The following is a 19,711-nucleotide window of genomic DNA, read 5'->3' on the forward strand; positions in this document are numbered from 1 at the left end:
GCTGTAAATGTCTGACTTTTTTAATGACGATTTTGACACGTTTCTCTGTCAAGGGATTAAATCCCCAATAAAGCGACTGATATGCTTTATGAAATCTATATGACTCATTTATCCCGTGTTGAAGAAGTCAAGGGGCCCCCGAAGCACTGCTGTCTGCTGTATGGCAGGTATCAAAACCACAAATCCCCCCCATGGCCTTTCCCCCCCACCGTTATCCTAACCTGAATCCAGAGGGGGGCAGTAGTGAGAAGTGACTTTGGAAAAGCTCCTTCAGAGCCACAGAAGATATACAACAGTTTTCATAGGCTGGGTAGTGAAGTGAAGACCAGTGAGGTGCTCGTTTACCAGGAAGTGAAATAGCGGCAGTGGATTAGTGTCACAAAATGAAGTACTAACCTATAGAAACACATCAAACATTCAAAATGAGTCAATACACTGAACATACGAACACAAACGTGTGAGGAACAAGTCATTTACACTGCGTTGTCTGGCCTGCAAATATCTTTATTTATTTCAGTCTCCATTGACAAATATCACAAAGCACACCGGTCGTTCCATGTTTATGCAGGGGGAGGGGGGGGGGGGGGGGGGTTCCACTGGCAGTTATGCTCCACAAAAGAGTGGTTGACAGGATGTGTTGGTTGGTTCGCCCTCTGACACCCCAAGGGCCGACAGAACCTGGGGTGTCTCAGTGCTAAGAACAATAAGAGAACAAGAATGTTAGAATTGATCCTTTTGAAGGCATACAGCAGTAGCATCACGTTGCAGCTGATAGCTGATTCCCGGTGCAGACATTCAATACTTCGATCAGTGCTTCCTGCAGAATGTTGTCAGCATGAAAGTCTCTCATGGGTCTCTTGAATGACACTATTCATTAAAAAAAACCAAAAAACAACATTTGTCGACCCGTCATTCAAAAATTTTAACATTATTATGTTACAGTGCACCTAAATCCCTCCAAGCTCAGTATTTTGAGGATTTGGAAAGCAGATCAATCTGCGTTCACCTGTAATAATAATAATGTATGATGACTGAGGCGGCGTAACAATAACTATGAATGACATGAATAAACTGAAGGTATACTGTTTGTGCTCATAATGTCAGTGAAGGTGAAATGTGTCATCGCTTCATTCTTGACACTGGAAACTGTTGTCGCCAATATTACTGGTGCTAAATTACAACATATCTTTTGGCTTTTTCACAAAACAATCTTGACTCCAAGTTCCATCTACTAGATTTTATTTTTCCGGAGCTTTAATCCCCATCTCATGGTCTTCATCCCCAATGGATTTTGCTCTGTGTCATAGAGTTATGTCAAGATATGTGATCACATTTTCCATTATATTTCCAGAATGACTCATTTCCATTAAAGGAATCAAATAACTATATTTGATGTGATTATTTGCAGAATATCCACCTTCAATACAGTAAATACCTCCAATTAAAAATACTGTAAAGGGTCAATATTTAAGATAATTGCATATAAATACACTTATTCAGTAATAGTCAAATTACTAAATCACAGCTTCTGTTTTGTATTGAAGATAGAGTTGGACACATGTACCTTAAAATCCCAGATCACCATGGCTCCATCCAGACCCACACTGCTGTACTTCTCCACTTTGGCTTTCTCCCCAGATACAACACACAGCTGCCTGTGGGACACAACATGTGCACACAAGGCTTACAAAAGCTGAACTGTAAAGGTTTTATATAAACATAAAAAAAAAAAAAAAACCTCACAGCAGCCATAGCTGGTCCATTGCAGAACTGTTGATCATTGAGTAACAACTAGGAAAGCAAAACGACAAGACAAGGTCGGGCCGGGTACCAAATTTTACCTGAAATCCCGCTAAATGTACCTCTGCCAAGGAGGTTCTAATGCTACTTTAAAGGGAAACAGCAGCGGCCCCTTACGTGATGCTGTTCTGGTGAAGGGTGCCCAGCTCGTTGCTGTCCTCCTCAGTGGCCCTCTTGTCCAGGTTGCGGAAGTGTTGCATGGCAGAGATGTTGCCCCTGGAGGTCTGCTTGGGGATGTCCAGCTTCTTCACAAACTCCAGAGCGCCTGGACCCTTGTAGGTGAACTGGTAGGGGCAACAGTCATGACCCTAACAGAAAAGAGATGACGGATGTAAGTACAAAGAAGTACATCAGTATCCAAATTTGACAACCTCAAATAAGAGCGAAAGTTATATTTTGAAGGATCCAGTACCCTTAAATTCTGTGAGGAAGACAAAAGTGATTCGAATTTGGATAGCTCAGTCCTTGTCTACCTTTTTCTATAAGAATTCAAATTATAAGAACGTGGGCAAATCTTCGCCTTTCTTCATAATAAGGGGGGGAAAATTAAATAAAGTGAATTAGTCAGTCATGACTTGTTGCTGATGAATGTTTTCTTTCTAAAAGGAGACCTCAAACTAAACGAAATATTTTTCTTTCATCTGAAAGCACCCATATACCTGTGCTTGAGGCTAGTATTCAGATATTTGTTCTTTATGCACATAGGGGAACTGTACTTTTAATTTTACATTAATGTTTTTTGTTTTGTTTTTTGTGCCCAAATGGGGGGTAGCAGACACAAGCTGAAAAAACCCCAACAACATTTACATATTATCACCATATAAAGTTGACATGGCTCATGCTTTTGCAAACAGTTGCCTATTTACACAGAGCAACATTGGTATATCTGGTTAGCTAAATGCTCCATTATGTTCACCAGCTGGCCTCGAACTGAGTCTGTGCGCTGATTGGTGGGGGGCAGGTAGTGTACAGACGGGTTTAAAAAATGCTACAAAGCTCTGCCAAGTTAGTGATAGTTCACACACACACACACACACACACACACACACACACACACACAGCAGGTGGTAGTTACCGCAGCAACAATCTCAGTGGGGCTGACGTAGAGCACACTCAGCAGCGGTAGGTGGTTGGTGGTCAGCTGGGTGACCCTGGATGGACAGAGGTCAGAAAGGTAGAGAAGCTGATTTATGTTGGAAATGGAAACTACCGGTGGATCTCTGGTCATTGATCCATTTGTGACAGGCCTCATTACTATTGTAGCTGAACGTTGATGCTGATCATACTAATCACTGACTAAATACGTGGCTCTGTACTCTGTACAAGGAATTTTCAGACCACAGCAAATTCCTTGTAATGTATGTTACTTGGCAATAAACAGTTTCTGATTCTGATTCTGATTCTACTAGCAGTACTCACTCCTTCCCCTGGGCGGCGTCAACCACGGTGATGCTGCTGTTGTGGGCCACCCAGGCCAGCTGGTCTCCGCTGTGGGAGAATGAGACGCTGTGCACCCAGCCTCCGCAGTCCTTATGCTCCAGCAGCACCTCCCCAAAAGGCATCTTGGCCCCCCAGGCAGTGGGTCCGGGCTTGTCCTCGATGTCCTTGATGTAGGCTGAGAAAACCCTGAGAAGCGCAGCATGGAGATCTTTCATATTTTCCTCTTAATTTTCTGTTGTGACAAGTCAACTCCAGATGCACCACACGTTCTTAACCATCCAGATCTGCTCTTACCCAGGTGTGCTGGATGATAAATCCCACTTGATTATAAATTGAAGGCGAATGGCCCGATTGTTTGTTGTTAGCATAGGTAACGCCCCCCCTAAACACTATATAAAGGCAGTCTCAAGCCCAGGAATTGGAGCGATGCCACCAAAAAAAGGTAAGAAGAAGAAGAACTTCAGCTGTAGTGGAATCGAGGTACCGCTAAATAAACTTAAAGTGAATATGTGATTTTCCAGAACGTCAGTACTGACGTTGGCGAATCCCAGAAATCAATGAGTAACTGACAAAATAAGAACAAATCGTGGATACGAACAAAAATAAAAGGACATATCTTCGGATATTGCAAACCCGCATGAGGCCCATTGTTTGATGTATTTGAAAAAAAGAATGTCTTTTAAATATCTCATAATTTCTATATACTTTTGGAGGTCCCTTTTTTATTGTTATATACAAAACCTTCAACATCCAATAAGGGAAAGATTTCATTAAATATATAGATATGAATATAGAATACAGATATATAGATACAATTAAAGCTGCACTAATCAATATCAATTATAACTCTAAATGAAGGTTAATGTTGCTCTGTGTCTGCTGGATGTGTAAACAGGCAACTGTGTATAACAAGTTTGCCATTACAACTTTGTGCGTTGTGTTTACAGCTTGTTCCGCTGCCCCCAAGTGAGTAAAAAAAGAATAGATTTATATAATCAACAAATCAAAGACCAAAACCAACAATGTGTCTCAGTAGTCTCTGACTTCCCCCAACCTGCCCAAGCCCCATTGGTTCCTACTGGAGATAGAAAGAAAGATAAACCTTTAAAAACAAATATACAATATCAGATATATCGGGCTGTGATACACACACACAATGCTTGTTGCTTTGTTGCTGCTGATTATGTTATACCACTTAATGGAACTCCCAAATCCCAGAAATGCTCCTCCTCCAGCTCTGGACTAACTTGACTAAACTTCTTTATATTTTCTAGTGGAGGACTAAGACTCTAGTCTGCTTCCCCTTCTTTACATCCCAGTCTTGGTAGCTGTCTCACCTGCAGTGGAAGTCTGCAGACCCAGCTGCCAGTAGGATGTTGTTGGGATGCCAGTCCAGACTCAGGACTGTGGAGCGAACAGACCTCTTGATGTGCTTACTCAGCCACCTGAAAGGGGGAGGGAGAATAGTACAAAATGTGCATCCGGTAAGAGGTAAGAAGCATATTGTGTCTAGACTGAGCACCATCCTCCAACACTATTGAGGAAAATCATCTTCAAAAACCGATATCAGTTCAAGTCTCATACGTACAAAACTTAAATAGTTCTGATTCGATCACGCATCACTCACCAGTCGTTCTCCTTCTCAAAGTAGCAGACAGAGATGAGACGAGCTCCGCTGCCCAGGGCGAACTTGTTCTCCAGCGGTGACCACTTCACGCAGGTGGCCGCACGGTTGATGCGCACCAGGACCAGGGTGGGCTTCCACGCGCCATCCTTCAGAGTCCACACGTAGGCGTTGCGGTCAGAGGCGCATGTCACAATGCGGTTGGATTCCGGGGCCCAGTCGATGCCTATGGACATGAATATGAATATCTACTCAAAGTGTCAAAGGATCAATGAGCGATGCAATGCTTCCTGCTAGGAATTATATTCCCCCTTTCGCTAACAAATCATATATTTTTATTTTACTTGGGGGAAAAAAATTGGAACATTTGAACTCAAATGTATCATTGCTCTGAGGTGTTTTTACAGTATAACCAAAAAGTACCCAAACACTTCCAACAGAAAAGGTGTGACACCAAAACTGCTTTTGCAGTCGCATTCCACCTCTTTCTCAGTCGCTGTTGGATTGTTATAAGTCACAGTACCTGTGATCCGTCCGCTGTGCTCAGTCAGCTCATGGATCTTGACCCACTCTTTGCCTTTCTTCTCATAGATGTTCACCACATTGTTGTTAGGACTCACCGCGATCTCTGTAGAGGAATATGTGTGCACAAACGTTCAGCATTGTAATTGTAACCACTTTGTAATAGTAATAAAGCTTCAACAAATATGACAGGGTCATCTCGTTATCGAATTCAGAGCGGTTCTTCATCGAAGGAGTGTGAAAGAGTCCAGCAAATGTGTGACGGAGAGGTGCAGGGTCTCAAAATGAATGGGGGTTCAGCTTGTGAATATCCAGGAAAATGTCACGGCAATCTTGCCATTAGTTATTATGCATGCAAAGTTATTTAGTAGGAAGGTCATGTCAAGAGTTCAAAGAGGTCCTCTGAGGAGCATGAATGTTCTTGTAGTGAATTTCATAGTGATCTGCCCATTACATTTAATGTTATGGTGTGCACAATTAGAAATATTGGTCTGGAGGGTGGCGATAAAGGGAAGGTCAGTGGATCACCACATGGAACACAAATCAGCAGCAGGACAGCACTCTGATTCAATGATCTATTAATGCACATGATTAATGAAGCCACTGGTGATGTCTGTGTGCCTGTTTTTGAGGATTCAATACCCGCGTGCTTCCTTCGTGATGCATCATTGTGCCTTAAATTTGCAGACGGTGTTCCCATTACATTTTGATATGTACCGTGTACAAGTGGAAATTTGTCCTGATAATGCCACTAGAAGAACTCAACAGCAATTCGATGGATGGCCATTGCCAATGTGGTTCAGACCTTCATGTTCGCCAGAGGATGAATTGTAATGACTTTGGTGATCCTTGTCGGGGTCAACATTTCAATTTTGGTTTATGACCCAAAAACCTGCAGGACCAATGACATTCCCATCAGCCTCAGCTGTACTTTGTGTTTAATGCTAATTAGCAAAGGCTAGCATGCTAACATACCAAACTAAGACGGCAAACATGGGAAACATTATACTAGCACAATAACACTGTCCCTGTGAGCATGTTGGCATGCTGTCATTGGCATTAGCGCAAAGCAATCCTGTGCTTAAGTATGGCCTCACAGTCCTGCTAGCATGGCTGTGGACTCTTGTTGAGACACCTTGTCATGGACCAAAGTCCACCACCCAACTAAGTGACTAACATAAAATAGTGCATAATGCAACAACAACAGTGAAACTGGGGTCAGTAAGGCCTGATGTAAAGTGTGTAAAACAAGTCAGTGACGATGCACTTAAGTGTTCAACAAGAACTCTTATATCAAGTACAAAAACAGCAGTACACATCCTGCAACTGAGGTGCAGTCAGATGCATGAAGCAATGCTTTCTGAGTCCATTTCCTGTATTGATAATCAGATTTCCCTGCGGTTCTCTAGGCAACATTAATGCAATTAAGAGGAGGAAGAAAATAAATCTGCATTCTGCTTCGCAAGCGTGGTCCCACCCTGTATTGAACCCATACGTTGTGGAGAAAGCATACGTGCTTGTGATGTCTACGCGTTTATGTCTGCAAATAGGTGCACATACACATGTGTTTCCCTATAAGGACATGCAGCCAGGTTGGGTTGTGTTTTGCTGTTTCACCTACGGGTCCTGTCTTTGTTCCAGGTGTGGCAGGAGAGTGGCTCCAGGCCAAAACTGTAGAGCGACATGTCTGAACAGAGGCAGGAGACGCTGCAGGAATGTGGCTGCTGTCACGGATGGCCTGCAGATGCGCTGTTGCACGTCCCAGGATGAGATCAGGGAGGAGGACAGGGACAGACACTTTGTGGTGAAACATGATTTTTACAGACTAAGCACAGCTAATTTGTTGTATTTGGGTTGACATATTAGTGCCCCTCTTACTTTTATTTGATCATAAAGTCCTTTACTAAATCAGCACAGATTAGTGTAATTTACTGTGATGGACACTTGGCCTAAAGAAAGTGGGTAAATCCACTTTCTGGGCAGACTTACAGTATGTGTGCATGTGTTTACTGTCTGCTATAACGTTCCCTTTAACTCATGAGTAAATCTACGTGAGTAATGACTGCGAGATAAGAGCACACATTTATCAGGTGTGGTGCACACTGTGCAAACAGGCTTCAGGCTATTTCGACTGTATTTCTCTCTGTCCTCTAACGATAACCTAATCCTGACAGAAAGAAACAATCCTTTGTGTGTGTGTGTGTGTGTTTGTTTCTGTTTTTAAATACAGAGATGTCAAGTTGTTACAGGTTTACATTATCATCACAAGGCAAAGAGGAAGTTAGTTCCTAACAGTTTGAAAGGTTTTGAGCCTGAGAAGATACTACCTCAGACTGGCACATAAGAGAACATTCCAAGCATTACTCTCGGTGTCGTATTTTTTTTTTTTTTTTTTTACCCTGCCTTATCAAACAGACAAAAGCAGAGAATAATTGATGACAAGCCACATACATTAGATTAGACATTAGAATGTCTGGAATGGAATAATAGCAGCTGTATGGACCAGATGGTAAGCCTAAACCAGTTTTTCCTGTGATCAAAAATCAGGAAAGCTGATTAGATGTGATACAAAACAATGAGAGGGCATTGCTTACCTTTGCTGAATATATGTTGTCAGGTTTGAATTTGTGGTGGCTGTGAGAGGTTCGGGGCTGTATTCGTGGACTCTGGGCAGTCGACACGAATGGAGCTGTGCAGTCTTACTGGGTGAAGGAAGTAACTGTGGTATGAAGGGAAGGCAGTGAAGGGAAGGCAGTGAAGGAAAGGTGGGCGTGTCTGCTAATAGCTGTTGAGCAAGCATCTCAATCTGGAGCAAGTTTGTTGTGATAAACCACAATCTCTGGGTGGCTATCACCATAGGCCGGCAGCCACCAATATATACACACCAACACAAACAAAAGCAACCCCTTTTAGTTGTGTATATATATATTTGCCTTTAAAGCTATCTGTGTAACTAAGTCACTTATTATACTTTCAGTGATGCATCCACTGAATTTTGGTCACATCATTGATAAATAGTTTTCTCTCTAAAATGTCACAAAATAGTGCCACATGCCCAATATATATGGCAGTGTATTAAAATAGCTTTTTTTTTGTTGTCAGACCAACAATCCAAAATCCAAAGATTTGCAATTTGCAATGACATAAAACTGAAAGAAGCTGAAATCCTCATCTGGTATTGGTATTTCTGTTTGAAAACGGATTGAACCGGTCAATCAATTATCAATCTAACATCTAATTATCGTCTGGTATACTCTGACCAAATACGAGGGCCTGTCATGATTGTATAGAATAAATACGTATTTGCAATTTGTTGTTTAGTAATTTGTTTTTTTGTGAAATCAGGAAGTTTCTCAGTCTCAATTCTGTTTTTTTTGTTTTTTTTGTTTTTTTTTGAGGGGACACTTTTATTGTGAAAGAATCCAGGCGGAAGTGGTAGTTCTCCGCTTTCAAGAAGAAAAACAAGCAGGGGGACACACGTCATTCCATATTTGGTGAGGATTTTCTCAGTTTCTAATGTTAATAGTTAATTGTCACACATTTATGCCAAAACTTGACACTTGTTTCGTATGTAAGGGTGGGTTTTTCCCCCCCATTGTTTTGATACGGAACTGAGGATGGCGAACAGTTAGCTCGCTAAGCTAGTTTAAGTGGTTGGTATCCAAGATGGCTAATCATGAGAACTCTTCAGGTGTAATAATCGTAACTTTTCATCAGTATCGCACAAACTGACGTTTCGTTTACAGCCAACAAGCTGGTCTTGTTAGCTACTGTAACATTACCCAGATGAAAGTAACGTTAGCTAACTATAGCTAGCTAGTGTTTAGTAACTGTTAATCTAACGCACGTCACATTCAGCTAATGTCAACCTACTCGAGTAGCTACTGAACTAGCAACATTACTATTTGGAGGTACTTGCACTGTAACGGGATGTAAAGTGTCGGCGCACTGTACTTCAATATCAAAAATAAAAGTTAACTTTGTCCGTGGATGTCTGGGGCCCCAGGGCAGTCAAGCTTGTGTGTAGGCAGTGTTAAATCTTTGTAGCCACATTTTTAAACTTTTAAAAAAAAATTAAATTTTGCAGTTGTCTTGGTTTGACTGTAAATAATTGAAATAACAACTGGTGTGTGGTATAATTCCATTGCATACAGTACTAAAAGAAAACCCTAACCCTAGAAAACATATTTACATAATTATCCTTATTGTTTTATCATCCAGCAGTAGTTGACTTTATGTATTGGTGTAATGGCCCTGGTCACATTATTCAAGGCATGAATCGAAGTCGAGAATCATTTACATTAGGCCTGGGCGATAAAACAATAGTGACATACACCGGTGATTCATCAATAGCAGTAAGAGTATAGCTTGGTGAGGTGTTCGATAGTTTCACCCAAATGCATTGTGAGGAAATTGTTAAATCCAAAGTAAGGTGATTAGGCGGCATGGTGGCGCAGTGGTTGGTTGGGGGTTTGTTCCCCTACTTTATGTTTCGAGTGTCCTTGAGCAAGACACTGAACCCGAAGTTGCTCCCGATGGATATTAATAATTATCAATATCGACTGAAATGAAACATCTATATTGTGTACACTTTTTAGCTGTATTGCTCAGCCCTCATTTACGTAATTTCCATATTGAATATAGTATGGCGTACATGTTCCCCTTATAAAGGGCTAAAGGAACTTTTATAATTATGAGAGGCTGTGTTCTGTTAACCTGTTAGGAAAACCATCATGAAACCACTGACACAAAGGTTGTCATGACGTTCTCCTCCGATTATCAATGGGAATGGAGCGTGAGGAAGGGCTGTTGCTTTGGCCTCTTCATACTGTGCATGCTATTTGTTACTTTCAATTGGTAAAGTCCTTAAGTAAAATTGAATATCAATACAGAATGACAGAAGACAGCTTCCTGATTCGTGAGCGTCTTTCCCTCTCGTCTCCTTCCAGGTCACAAGACAAAGATGGCATCAAGCAGTACGAGCAGCGAGGAGGAGCGGAGCCTCCGAGAGTGTGAGCAGTATGTCCAGAAGCACAATATCCAGCAACTGCTCAAGGACTGCATCATACAGCTGTGCACGGCCCGGCCTGACCGGCCGATGGCCTTCCTCAGGGACTACTTCAAAAGACTGGAAAAGGTGGGTGCTGACACTTGTGACAGAAAGCTCTCTCTGATACAGTATCTGTGCTGTGAGCATCCCTTTTACATTACACAGGCTCATTTGGTTTACTGTTAATATAAAATACAACAAAATGTATTGATGCTGGTTTAAGGATCCATCATGAAATTCAGTTTGTGAGAATTCATGCTTTCTGCACATGCTGTCTATTATTCTTTGAGTGTCTCAGGTGTGGTTTGTGTACATCTCGCCCAGCAGGAGGAGGCCCTGCAGATGGCTTCGCAGCAGAAGTCTAGCTCTCGGTCAGACTCCCGCGAGGACGAAGTTTCTCCACCTATGAACCCTGTTGTGAGGGGTCGGAGCCGGAGAGGAGCCATCAGTGCCGAGGTGTACACAGAGGAAGATGCTGCCTCCTATGTCAGAAAGGTCAGTGGTGATAACTTTAATGTTTTCATTCATTCTCATGGTCCCTTCTTGATTATTGTAACTTCCTCTTCAGTTGCCTCAGCAAAACATGCCTGGATCATCTGCACGTGGTCCAGAATGTTGCTGCTAAGCTAGTCTGTAGGCTGTAGGTCTGGGGACTATTTCAGTTGCCATTGACGTCAAATTCAGAATTCAAATGAACGTCCTTGTGATGACACAGAGAGCACTGCGTGGTCCGACACCCGCTAACGTTAGAGATCTACTAGAGTACGGTCTAGACCTGCTCTGTGTGTGAGGTCATGAGATAACTTTTGTTGTGATTTGGCGCTATATATATATAAAATCGAATTGAAAATGAAATTGCTGCAGCCCTACCAGCAGGTCTCTAAGGTCCTCTGACCAGGGTCTGCTGGTTGTTCCTCGATCTAGGCTTGAAACTAAAGGGGACTGTGCTTTTGAGGTTGTAGCTTCCAAACAGTGGAACTGTCTCCCTTTATTAAGATCTGTGGTCACTGTGGACCATTTCTTTTTCTATTTAGTGTCTGTACGTATGTTGGTTGCCATTTTTCTTTTGTGAAGCTCTTTGTGACGTCTCTGCTCTTGAAAGTTGCCATTTCTTACTTACAAACGCGACTCCAAATGAGTCCTAATGTTTCTAATGGCTGCTGGATGTGTAAATAGGACACTGTTTGCTAACATGTTCAGCATAACTTCTTATAAGGTGTTTCAGAAGTTGAGTTTTCAGCTTGTTCCGCTGCCCCCAAGTGGCCAAACATTAAATTACTGCAGCTTTAATCATATCCATTAACATTAATATACACCTTTTAAGAAAAACAGAATATTAAATGTGAGCACAGCAGTGACATAATGGTCAGTTATTGTGTAATAGCAAAAGAGGGCCATTAGAGGACACAGACCACCCATTTGACTTGTTTGATCATTGCAATATTGATTTTGATTGATGAAGTATATCAGCCTTAATATGCACTGAAACGTACCAGAAGAATCTAAACAAGATTTTTTACCCTAGGTCATCCCAAAAGACTACAAGAGCATGGCTGCCCTGGCCAAAGCCATGGAGAAGAACGTGCTGTTTGCCCACTTGGATGACAATGAGAGGAGGTAATGAGCCTCAATCAGTTTGGTAGGTTAACAACCCTTTTCAAAGCATCTACAGCTAATCAGCTTCTTTTCTGCCCCTCCAGTGACATTTTTGATGCAATGTTTTCTGTCAACTACATTGCTGGAGAAACAGTCATCCAACAAGGTGAGCTTTAACACTATTTTTAAATGGAGATTGTTGTGTTTTTCTTTGGTTCATTCGTTCATGGGACTTTTCATTGCTCCTGTTCCAGGTGATGAGGGAGACAACTTCTACGTTATTGACCAGGGAGAGATGGATGTAAGATCTCTTTCTTATGGTTTTGTGCAGTTTTGAACTCTAGAAAGACATCTGCCAATGTTTATTAAGAATTTTAACAAGACTAAAACCACTGAAACTAACGAAGAATATATTCTACTAAGACTAGAGGAATGAGTACACTTCCGGTTCCCTCGTCTGGAAGTCGATGGGTTTTTCTGAATGGGTTTTTGGTTAGATGCCTGAAATAAGGTCTGTGGTTAACACAAGCTTAAGAGATATCCATGTTCTGTTCTACGACATAAAATACGTCAGTAGATACCCCCACTCTTGAATTTTGAAGCTTTTACGTGTCTTAAAAAAGGCGTTTGCTAACAAGCGGCTAAATGAGACTACAGAGGTTGTCGCGGACGTTAAACGTCACGCCGAACACGGAAAGTCATCTACTCACTAGTCCGCCTTTACAGCCTCGTTGTGTTTATATTGTGTATCTATCTGTCTATATATCTATATCTATCTATATTCTCCTAAAAGTGAAGCTTAGTGGGGGGGACGTTAAAGTCATGCGACCATGGTGTAGTTCCTTTATAGCCTTATAACGTTAGCTTTTTACTTCTGGCGATTCCATTTACGCTTCAAAACCCATAAAAGTGGTGTTCATTAGTGAAGATTATCTTGCTGAACAAAATGTGTAAGCATCATAAACTGTTTTGCCACAGAGCTTATTTTCTGCAATAATCCAAAATCCCATGGAACAATCCCATTGGCTTTTAGTCGAGGGATGCTAAAAAATACTGCAACACTTTACTCACAGCCTGATATATTGCTCTGTGGAGTTGTGTTTCAGCTTTTTTATTGCTGCCCTCAAGTCGCAGTAAAGTATATTAATGCAGCAATACAGAACTTACACTGTGTTTGTGCTCCATTGTTACACAGACATGCGATGTAATGGAAGTTTAACCATATACTTTCAGGTTTCATCTTTTTGGGCATAAGCCTGTTTGTTCTATGATATATAAAATTAGTTAATTGATGTAGAATAATTCAATCAAAATACCTTAACATGGTTTTGGTCATATATGATTGGTTGCATAAGTCGTATGTGATCTTTCAGTGTTGTACAAGGTTGGGGACACATGACACACCCTTGCTGATGCAGTATAGACCGGTATGAGACTTTGCTCTCCACCCAGAGTAGCATCAGTTCGCCATATTGTTGCTATAATGGGTGGATGTAAAATGTGTGTCCCCGCCATGTTATCAGAGACCCGGCCAATGACAGGATCTGCTCTCTTGTTTCCTTCTAGGTGTATGTGAACAATGAATGGGTGACCAACATCGGTGAGGGAGGCAGTTTTGGGGAGCTGGCTTTGATCTATGGGACCCCTCGTGCAGCTTCTGTCCGGGCCAAGTCCAATGTCAAGCTGTGGGGCATCGACAGAGACAGCTACAGGAGAATATTGATGGTATGCTGTGCAGTCCTGGAAAATGTCAAAACGTTCTGGGAAATAATGAGTTGAACTTTTACAATTATTATTCTTATATTTTTTTTCTTTTTAGGGTAGCACTTTGAGAAAGCGCAAGATGTACGAAGAGTTCCTCAGCAAGGTGTCCATTTTAGGTGAGAACATCGGTCGTTCTCCGTCATCTTGTTATTAAACAAAAGCTGTTCTTTTAACCTGTTTTTGTTGACCTGTGTTGCTCCTGAACAGAGTCTCTGGATAAATGGGAGCGCCTGACGGTGGCTGACGCCTTAGAGACGGTGCAGTTTGAGGATGGCCAGAAAATTGTGGTGCAGGGAGAGCCTGGCGATGAGTTCTTCATCATCCTGGAGGTACACACCACCTTCTGCAAGCACTATTCAAACCCAGGGCATTTGGTTCGGCACGCAACCCAAATACCCTCTGATTAGGTCTACGTCAACGTCAGCGGAACTGTTGTTGTCTGTGAGATGAACCTGCGACGGTGAATGCAAACGAGAAACCAGAACTGGAGGAGCCTCCATGTCATGCACAGGGCTTGCACAGCCATGAAAAACCTGGAAAAGTCATGGAATTTTAAAATCGTGGGTTTGTTTTGGGCATAACGCATTTTGAGAAATACTCATATTTAAGTATTTTTTCATCAGTGTTTGAGCAGGCATACAGTCACTCAGGTATGATCACAGATAAAGTAGCCTGCAGTTGTATGTTGTCTTGCCTGGAGTGACATCCATTCTACGTCTTATCCTCCTGTTATACTATGCGTTATGTGTAACCATATTGAAAGAAATTCCCCTTTTAGAATAACTTCTCAACACACTAGCAGAACAATATCAGTGGAAAATGATAAAATGATGTTGCGGTAGATGAATCTTGTCACCGCTAACATGGTAACAGCTAAACCGGGACTTATAATCAGTCCTTCTGCATCTTGGACCTGGATTTTCTGAAAGTTGATTTCTGTGACATGTAGTTCAAGGTGTCTCTTGTTGTGCCGTCAGGGGACAGCAGCGGTGCTTCAGAGGCGGTCAGAGGACGAGGAATTTGTGGAGGTTGGCAGACTCGGACCCTCAGATTACTTTGGTGAGTCAGACCAACCCTGACAGAAATCTGTCATCTTACAGTAGAGGCACTTTTTCCAGTGTGACCAGCTAGCTGCTGACATTGTCTTCCTGGATGGGCGCTAGCATTGGATGCATGGTGTGTGTCAAAGCGGGGCATCATCAGCAGTCTCATGCCTGTGTGAACCTTGTGTGATGTCTTTTCTAACCCCCCCCCCCCCCCTCCCCTCTCTCTCAGGTGAGATCGCCCTGTTGATGAACCGGCCCCGTGCTGCCACTGTTGTTGCATGCGGACCCCTCAAGTGTGTCAAACTGGACCGGCCAAGGTTCGAGCGAGTCCTGGGTCCCTGCTCTGACATCTTGAAGAGAAACATTGAGCAGTACAACAGCTTCGTTTCCCTCTCTGTCTGAGCTTGTCAGCACACAGACCCTCCCCTCCTTTCCTCTACTGCAGGGCTTTTTTCCTCCTACTTCTTCTCTCTCTCACATATGTTACAACACCCACAAGATCCCTTCAATACTGTTATTCCTCTTTTTTTTATTTTATTTTATTTCTCATTTATTTTATTTGTGTCTATGTCCTCAGACGTTTTGAGGTCAGAGGGGTTGCGTCATCACCTGGAGCTGATATTCCAATACCAAATAGTGCGTACACTTTGAACGCACAGCTGAAATGAAATGAGATGAAATGAAATGTGGTGTCCCCGTGACTGACTGTGTGTTCACACTGCGAGTTCAGAGGTCAGCTACATTCTAAAAGAACTGAGAGCTGAACAGGACATGTAAAGGCAATTCTATGTATGCTGATAAATAGGTCATTAATATGGGAATATTTGTATGAAATACACAGATGACATGAATCTAGATATCATGTGAAGCATTATATAGTCACAATGAAACGTAGTGTAGATGAAATAGCCAAATTAAGACAGGATATAAAATAGAAATAGGGATTCATTTGTTCCACAGTCTGATTTGTTGGATGGCAAATGAGCACCCGAAAATATTGCTACATTATCAGTTTTACGGTATTAAGTCCGACGTGTTGTCAGTGTGAATGCACAGCTAGTGGCTTAGTTTTGGCTGTGGAGCTCTTCAGTGTTCACAGAGATGCTGTGCCAGATGCTGACCAGGGAAGGCTTTGCGTTTTCGAAGCGGTACGCCAAACATTTTTATCTGTGTTAGCTGCTGCTGTCTTCTGTTTGTGGAGGGGTTTTTAAATTTTTTTTTATTTTAAGCCATGCTAGCTGCGGGGGTTCTAGGGATGGCAGTGTTGGTCAGTTGATCCACAGCTTTGGTCTGGGCTGAAATATCTCTGCAACTATTTAGATACATTCGCCATAGAAATGTGGTGGTCCATACCCCCCCCCCCTTCAAGAGGACCTTTGGGGATCCTCTCGACTTTTCTTCTAGCCCCCCATCATCAGGTCAACATTTCAACGTATCCAGTACTTTGCTTTATGACCAAAAACCCGCAGAACTAATGACATTCCCATCAGCCTCAGCTCGACTTATTAGCAAATGTTAACATGCTAACATGCTAAGCTACGGTGGCAAACATCTGCTGAACATCAGCATGTTATCATTGTCGTTGAGACTGTGTTAGCATACGGGTGTTAGCATTTAGCTCAAAGCGCCGCTGTTCCCGAAGTACAGCCTGACAGCTAGCAAGGCTATATAGACTCTTAAGTCTTGTTTTTTTTCTCTTCAGTATTTGTTGTCCTGGTGTAGACCCACCTTTCTTAAAGGGTTGCCATGACCTTGATCTACTTACTTTTCTTGTATCTTGTTACACAGTGTGACAGAAGTACCAGTACCAGCCATACACCTACAGTATGGAGGATGTTTTTAGCAGGAAGAGAAATGAGAAGGATAAAAAAAAAAAACTAAATGCACAATTTATTTTCAGTTAAACTTTACCATTTTGATAATTTTCCATGTTGTTTTATGGTTTTGCTTTGTCATTACCCATTGCTAATTTTAAATTGAGCTTTTCAATTTAAACATTTCAGGTTCCTCCATTTCACTGAAGGTTTTCAGACTGCTCTTTCAGCATGATCTCATTTTTGTATTTCCTGTTTGTTTTTAACATCTAATTGATAATAGAGTAAATAGGAATGATTACATTTTCACATTTTCCTTTTAAATGCAATTATATTTCTGGGTTGAAATATTCCCCATATTTAGTTGGCAGTGTTTGTTAAAGGATACTGCAAATAACTCTGCTGACATCATGGGCTCTTATGTTCTATTTACAGCTCTGCTACATATCTATATATTGAGAATAAATAAATATTTTTTTGCACATTTTGTGATATACAAAACTATATAATCAAAGAGAAAATGTTTTTATGATGTTAAATTCACTGTTTAGTGTACGCCTGAACCTGTCATCTAAAGGGAGTGCAGGTCAATGCTTAAAAAGAAAAACGAAAAACAAAAATGGAACCTCTTGGAAGATCATACTTTACAGTAAATACAGTAAATATGGAAGACAACATGGCATCGCAGCCAAGCTTGTGCCAAATATGAGATTTTCCATATTTCAAAGTCTTAAGTCTCTGTCTTAAGTCTTAATTAACTTTGAAGCAGCTGTAACTGACACACATTCTCAAGGAAATGCAGAGTCTCCAAAGAGGACAGTAATTGACTTCATGATACTGATATGATAAACTTTTTTCTTTTTTTTTTAAATCCTGTATAGATAAACACACCACTTAAGCTGCTAAAATGTAGCCGTGTTCACAACATGCATGAATCAAGTCAAACAAACCAGTGTTGTATTAAAGACGCCCGAGATGTCCTCACTCTTAGTCCCAAGTATATGTCGAGCTCCAAAAACCTGGGATCCTACATTTCCCTTGATGCAACTCCCCTTTTGAAACTCCCATGTCTCCGGGTTTGTAAGACTTGACTTTTTGTCTTGTTTTTGCCTGACCTTCGGGGATGTGAACGCGTTTCCGCACGGGATCCTTATTGAGGGGGGGCCAGAGTTCGCAAATGCCGAGTGTTGTCTGAACAGAAGCAGCCATACAAGAACTGGAATGCAGCCTAAAACTTACCTTCAATCAGAAACCCGTCTGATCAAATAATACATAAAGAGGAGGATGAGGATTCCATGCAAACTTTGGGTACCTGACAGATTAAGATACACGCCAACATAACATTTATTTTTTGGGCTTGCAAGTGTATTGATTTGTTCTGTAGTGATTTGTTTTATGTACACCCACCCATATGTAAAGTATGGTGTCATCCTGACTTGGTACTGTATATTTGTTCTCATCAGCTGTGTCTTATGACTTTACAGTATTTCTGACTCACTTCGACGGTCAAAAACACGGCTCACTGCGCTTCCACTCAGTCAGACCGTCGGTGTTCGTGAAACTGCAAAGGCAGAAGCCTGCACTGAGTCTCTCCCAGAGGACCATTCTTTTCTATAGTTTTTGTGCCTTTCCTCAGATTGATTGGAGTGATTGTGCTTAAATGTTGGTATGTTTTTAGATTTGGTCTGTAGGACGTCCTTACAGCGGGGCGAGCAATAAAGAGACCGGCGTTTTCATTGTGTGTCTTTGTTTGTTGTTGCCTTAACTTGAGGTCCTGACCTGAAGAGTGGCCCCGTATTCTAATGTGCTTTTAATACCTTTTTTATTTTAGATAATTGTGCTTACATGGTACACTTGTGTTTGACCAAAGTCAGTGGTGGAAACTAAGTACATTTACTTGCGCACTGTACAGGCTGACCCCAGAAGAGTCGAAAAGTTTTGGTGCAAGTAACCACAAGTCAATTCTGGAGTAGAGCTGTACTGTTTCCCTTGCTCCAGATGTAATCCTCTTAATGGACTGGGAAAGCGCCAGAAGTCTTGATACAGAGGCCAGTATCACAAATCACAAATTTGCCTCAAGGGGGTTGCACAATCCGTACAGCATATACCCTCGGTCCTTAAACCCTCGATTCGGACGGACAGACAGGAAGTAGATGTTGCGAGGACAGAATGAATTGTAGATCAATTGTAAACGAGAAGAACACGGATCCAGGTGGACGTCGCCAAACAGACCGGAGTCCCATGACCTGTCTCTCTACCATGAGGGACCTGGAGGTGGACATTCGTATTCAGATTATAATCTGCCATTTTCAGATACAAGGGCTTCAAATGGTTGCCTAGGAAAACAATTTAAACATAAATACGCCATGAAATGAATGAAAGAGCAGTGACATGCGTACAAAAAAAGAAGCCAGCCTTCAAATAGATACTTGGAATATATTGGGTTTGAGTTTTCTTATGATTTATTTAGATATATGTTTGTTATGGGAATTGTGGTGTTAAAATGCTTTTACGCTTGTAGCTGCCAACCCCCCCCCACAAGACAATGACGTACAGTACAGTAATCTGCATGTCGACTGCATGACAACTATTGCCAGGTAAAAAGACTGGCCTGGTGAAGGCGGGGGGAGCACTGAGGAGTACAGGCAGAAGAAGCAAGTGTTATGATAACCAGCAAGTCATGTTTTTAATTCGATATCTATTTTTTTCATTGTCAGTTTCGGATTGCGTCACTTCATTCATTCATCTATTTTATCAATATGATTATAACCACATCTAGTCTTCCGGTACATTCATGTGAGTGACGCACGCACACACACACACACAAACACACACACACTTTTTTTTGTCATTAAGGAGAACATTGCATTTACTTCTACACATTTCTTGGGAGACTTTCTATACACCCCCAAAATCACCAAAGCAGGTGGGGGGGGGGGGTTACAATATTCCCGGCTAACTTGGGTTGTAATAACATTAAATCAAACACTAGAGGTCTCTATGTGTCCACAATTGTTTCTGGAATGGTCCATGAGTTCCTCCTGCATCAACAGAA

At 41.8% G+C, this 19,711-nt stretch overlaps 2 protein-coding genes across 2 annotated transcripts; one reads left to right on the plus strand and one right to left on the minus strand.

Annotated features, from left to right (window-relative positions):
* Positions 1 to 483: 483 nt before the first annotated feature.
* LOC139299783 (actin-related protein 2/3 complex subunit 1A-A) lies at positions 484 to 8,105 on the minus strand. Its single transcript, XM_070922683.1, has 10 exons — positions 7,981 to 8,105; positions 7,008 to 7,135; positions 5,388 to 5,492; positions 4,868 to 5,090; positions 4,578 to 4,685; positions 3,220 to 3,426; positions 2,876 to 2,951; positions 1,918 to 2,108; positions 1,565 to 1,655; positions 484 to 694 (listed from the first exon to the last, which is right to left on the minus strand). The coding sequence occupies exons 2-10, from the start codon at positions 7,069 to 7,071 to the stop codon at positions 689 to 691; spliced, it is 1,071 nt and encodes a 356-aa protein (XP_070778784.1). The 5' UTR covers positions 7,072 to 7,135; positions 7,981 to 8,105; the 3' UTR covers positions 484 to 688.
* A 720-nt stretch (positions 8,106 to 8,825) lies between these two features.
* prkar1aa (protein kinase, cAMP-dependent, regulatory, type I, alpha (tissue specific extinguisher 1) a) lies at positions 8,826 to 18,392 on the plus strand. The gene is made up of 11 exons (XM_070923441.1): positions 8,826 to 8,880; positions 10,336 to 10,523; positions 10,764 to 10,931; positions 11,962 to 12,053; positions 12,137 to 12,198; positions 12,287 to 12,333; positions 13,599 to 13,757; positions 13,852 to 13,912; positions 14,004 to 14,125; positions 14,774 to 14,855; positions 15,072 to 18,392. The coding sequence occupies exons 2-11, from the start codon at positions 10,350 to 10,352 to the stop codon at positions 15,242 to 15,244; spliced, it is 1,140 nt and encodes a 379-aa protein (XP_070779542.1). The 5' UTR covers positions 8,826 to 8,880; positions 10,336 to 10,349; the 3' UTR covers positions 15,245 to 18,392.
* The last annotated feature ends 1,319 nt before the right edge of the window (positions 18,393 to 19,711 follow it).

This window comes from Enoplosus armatus, chromosome 17 (assembly GCF_043641665.1).
Source record: "Enoplosus armatus isolate fEnoArm2 chromosome 17, fEnoArm2.hap1, whole genome shotgun sequence".
NCBI classification, from domain to species: domain Eukaryota; kingdom Metazoa; phylum Chordata; class Actinopteri; order Centrarchiformes; family Enoplosidae; genus Enoplosus; species Enoplosus armatus.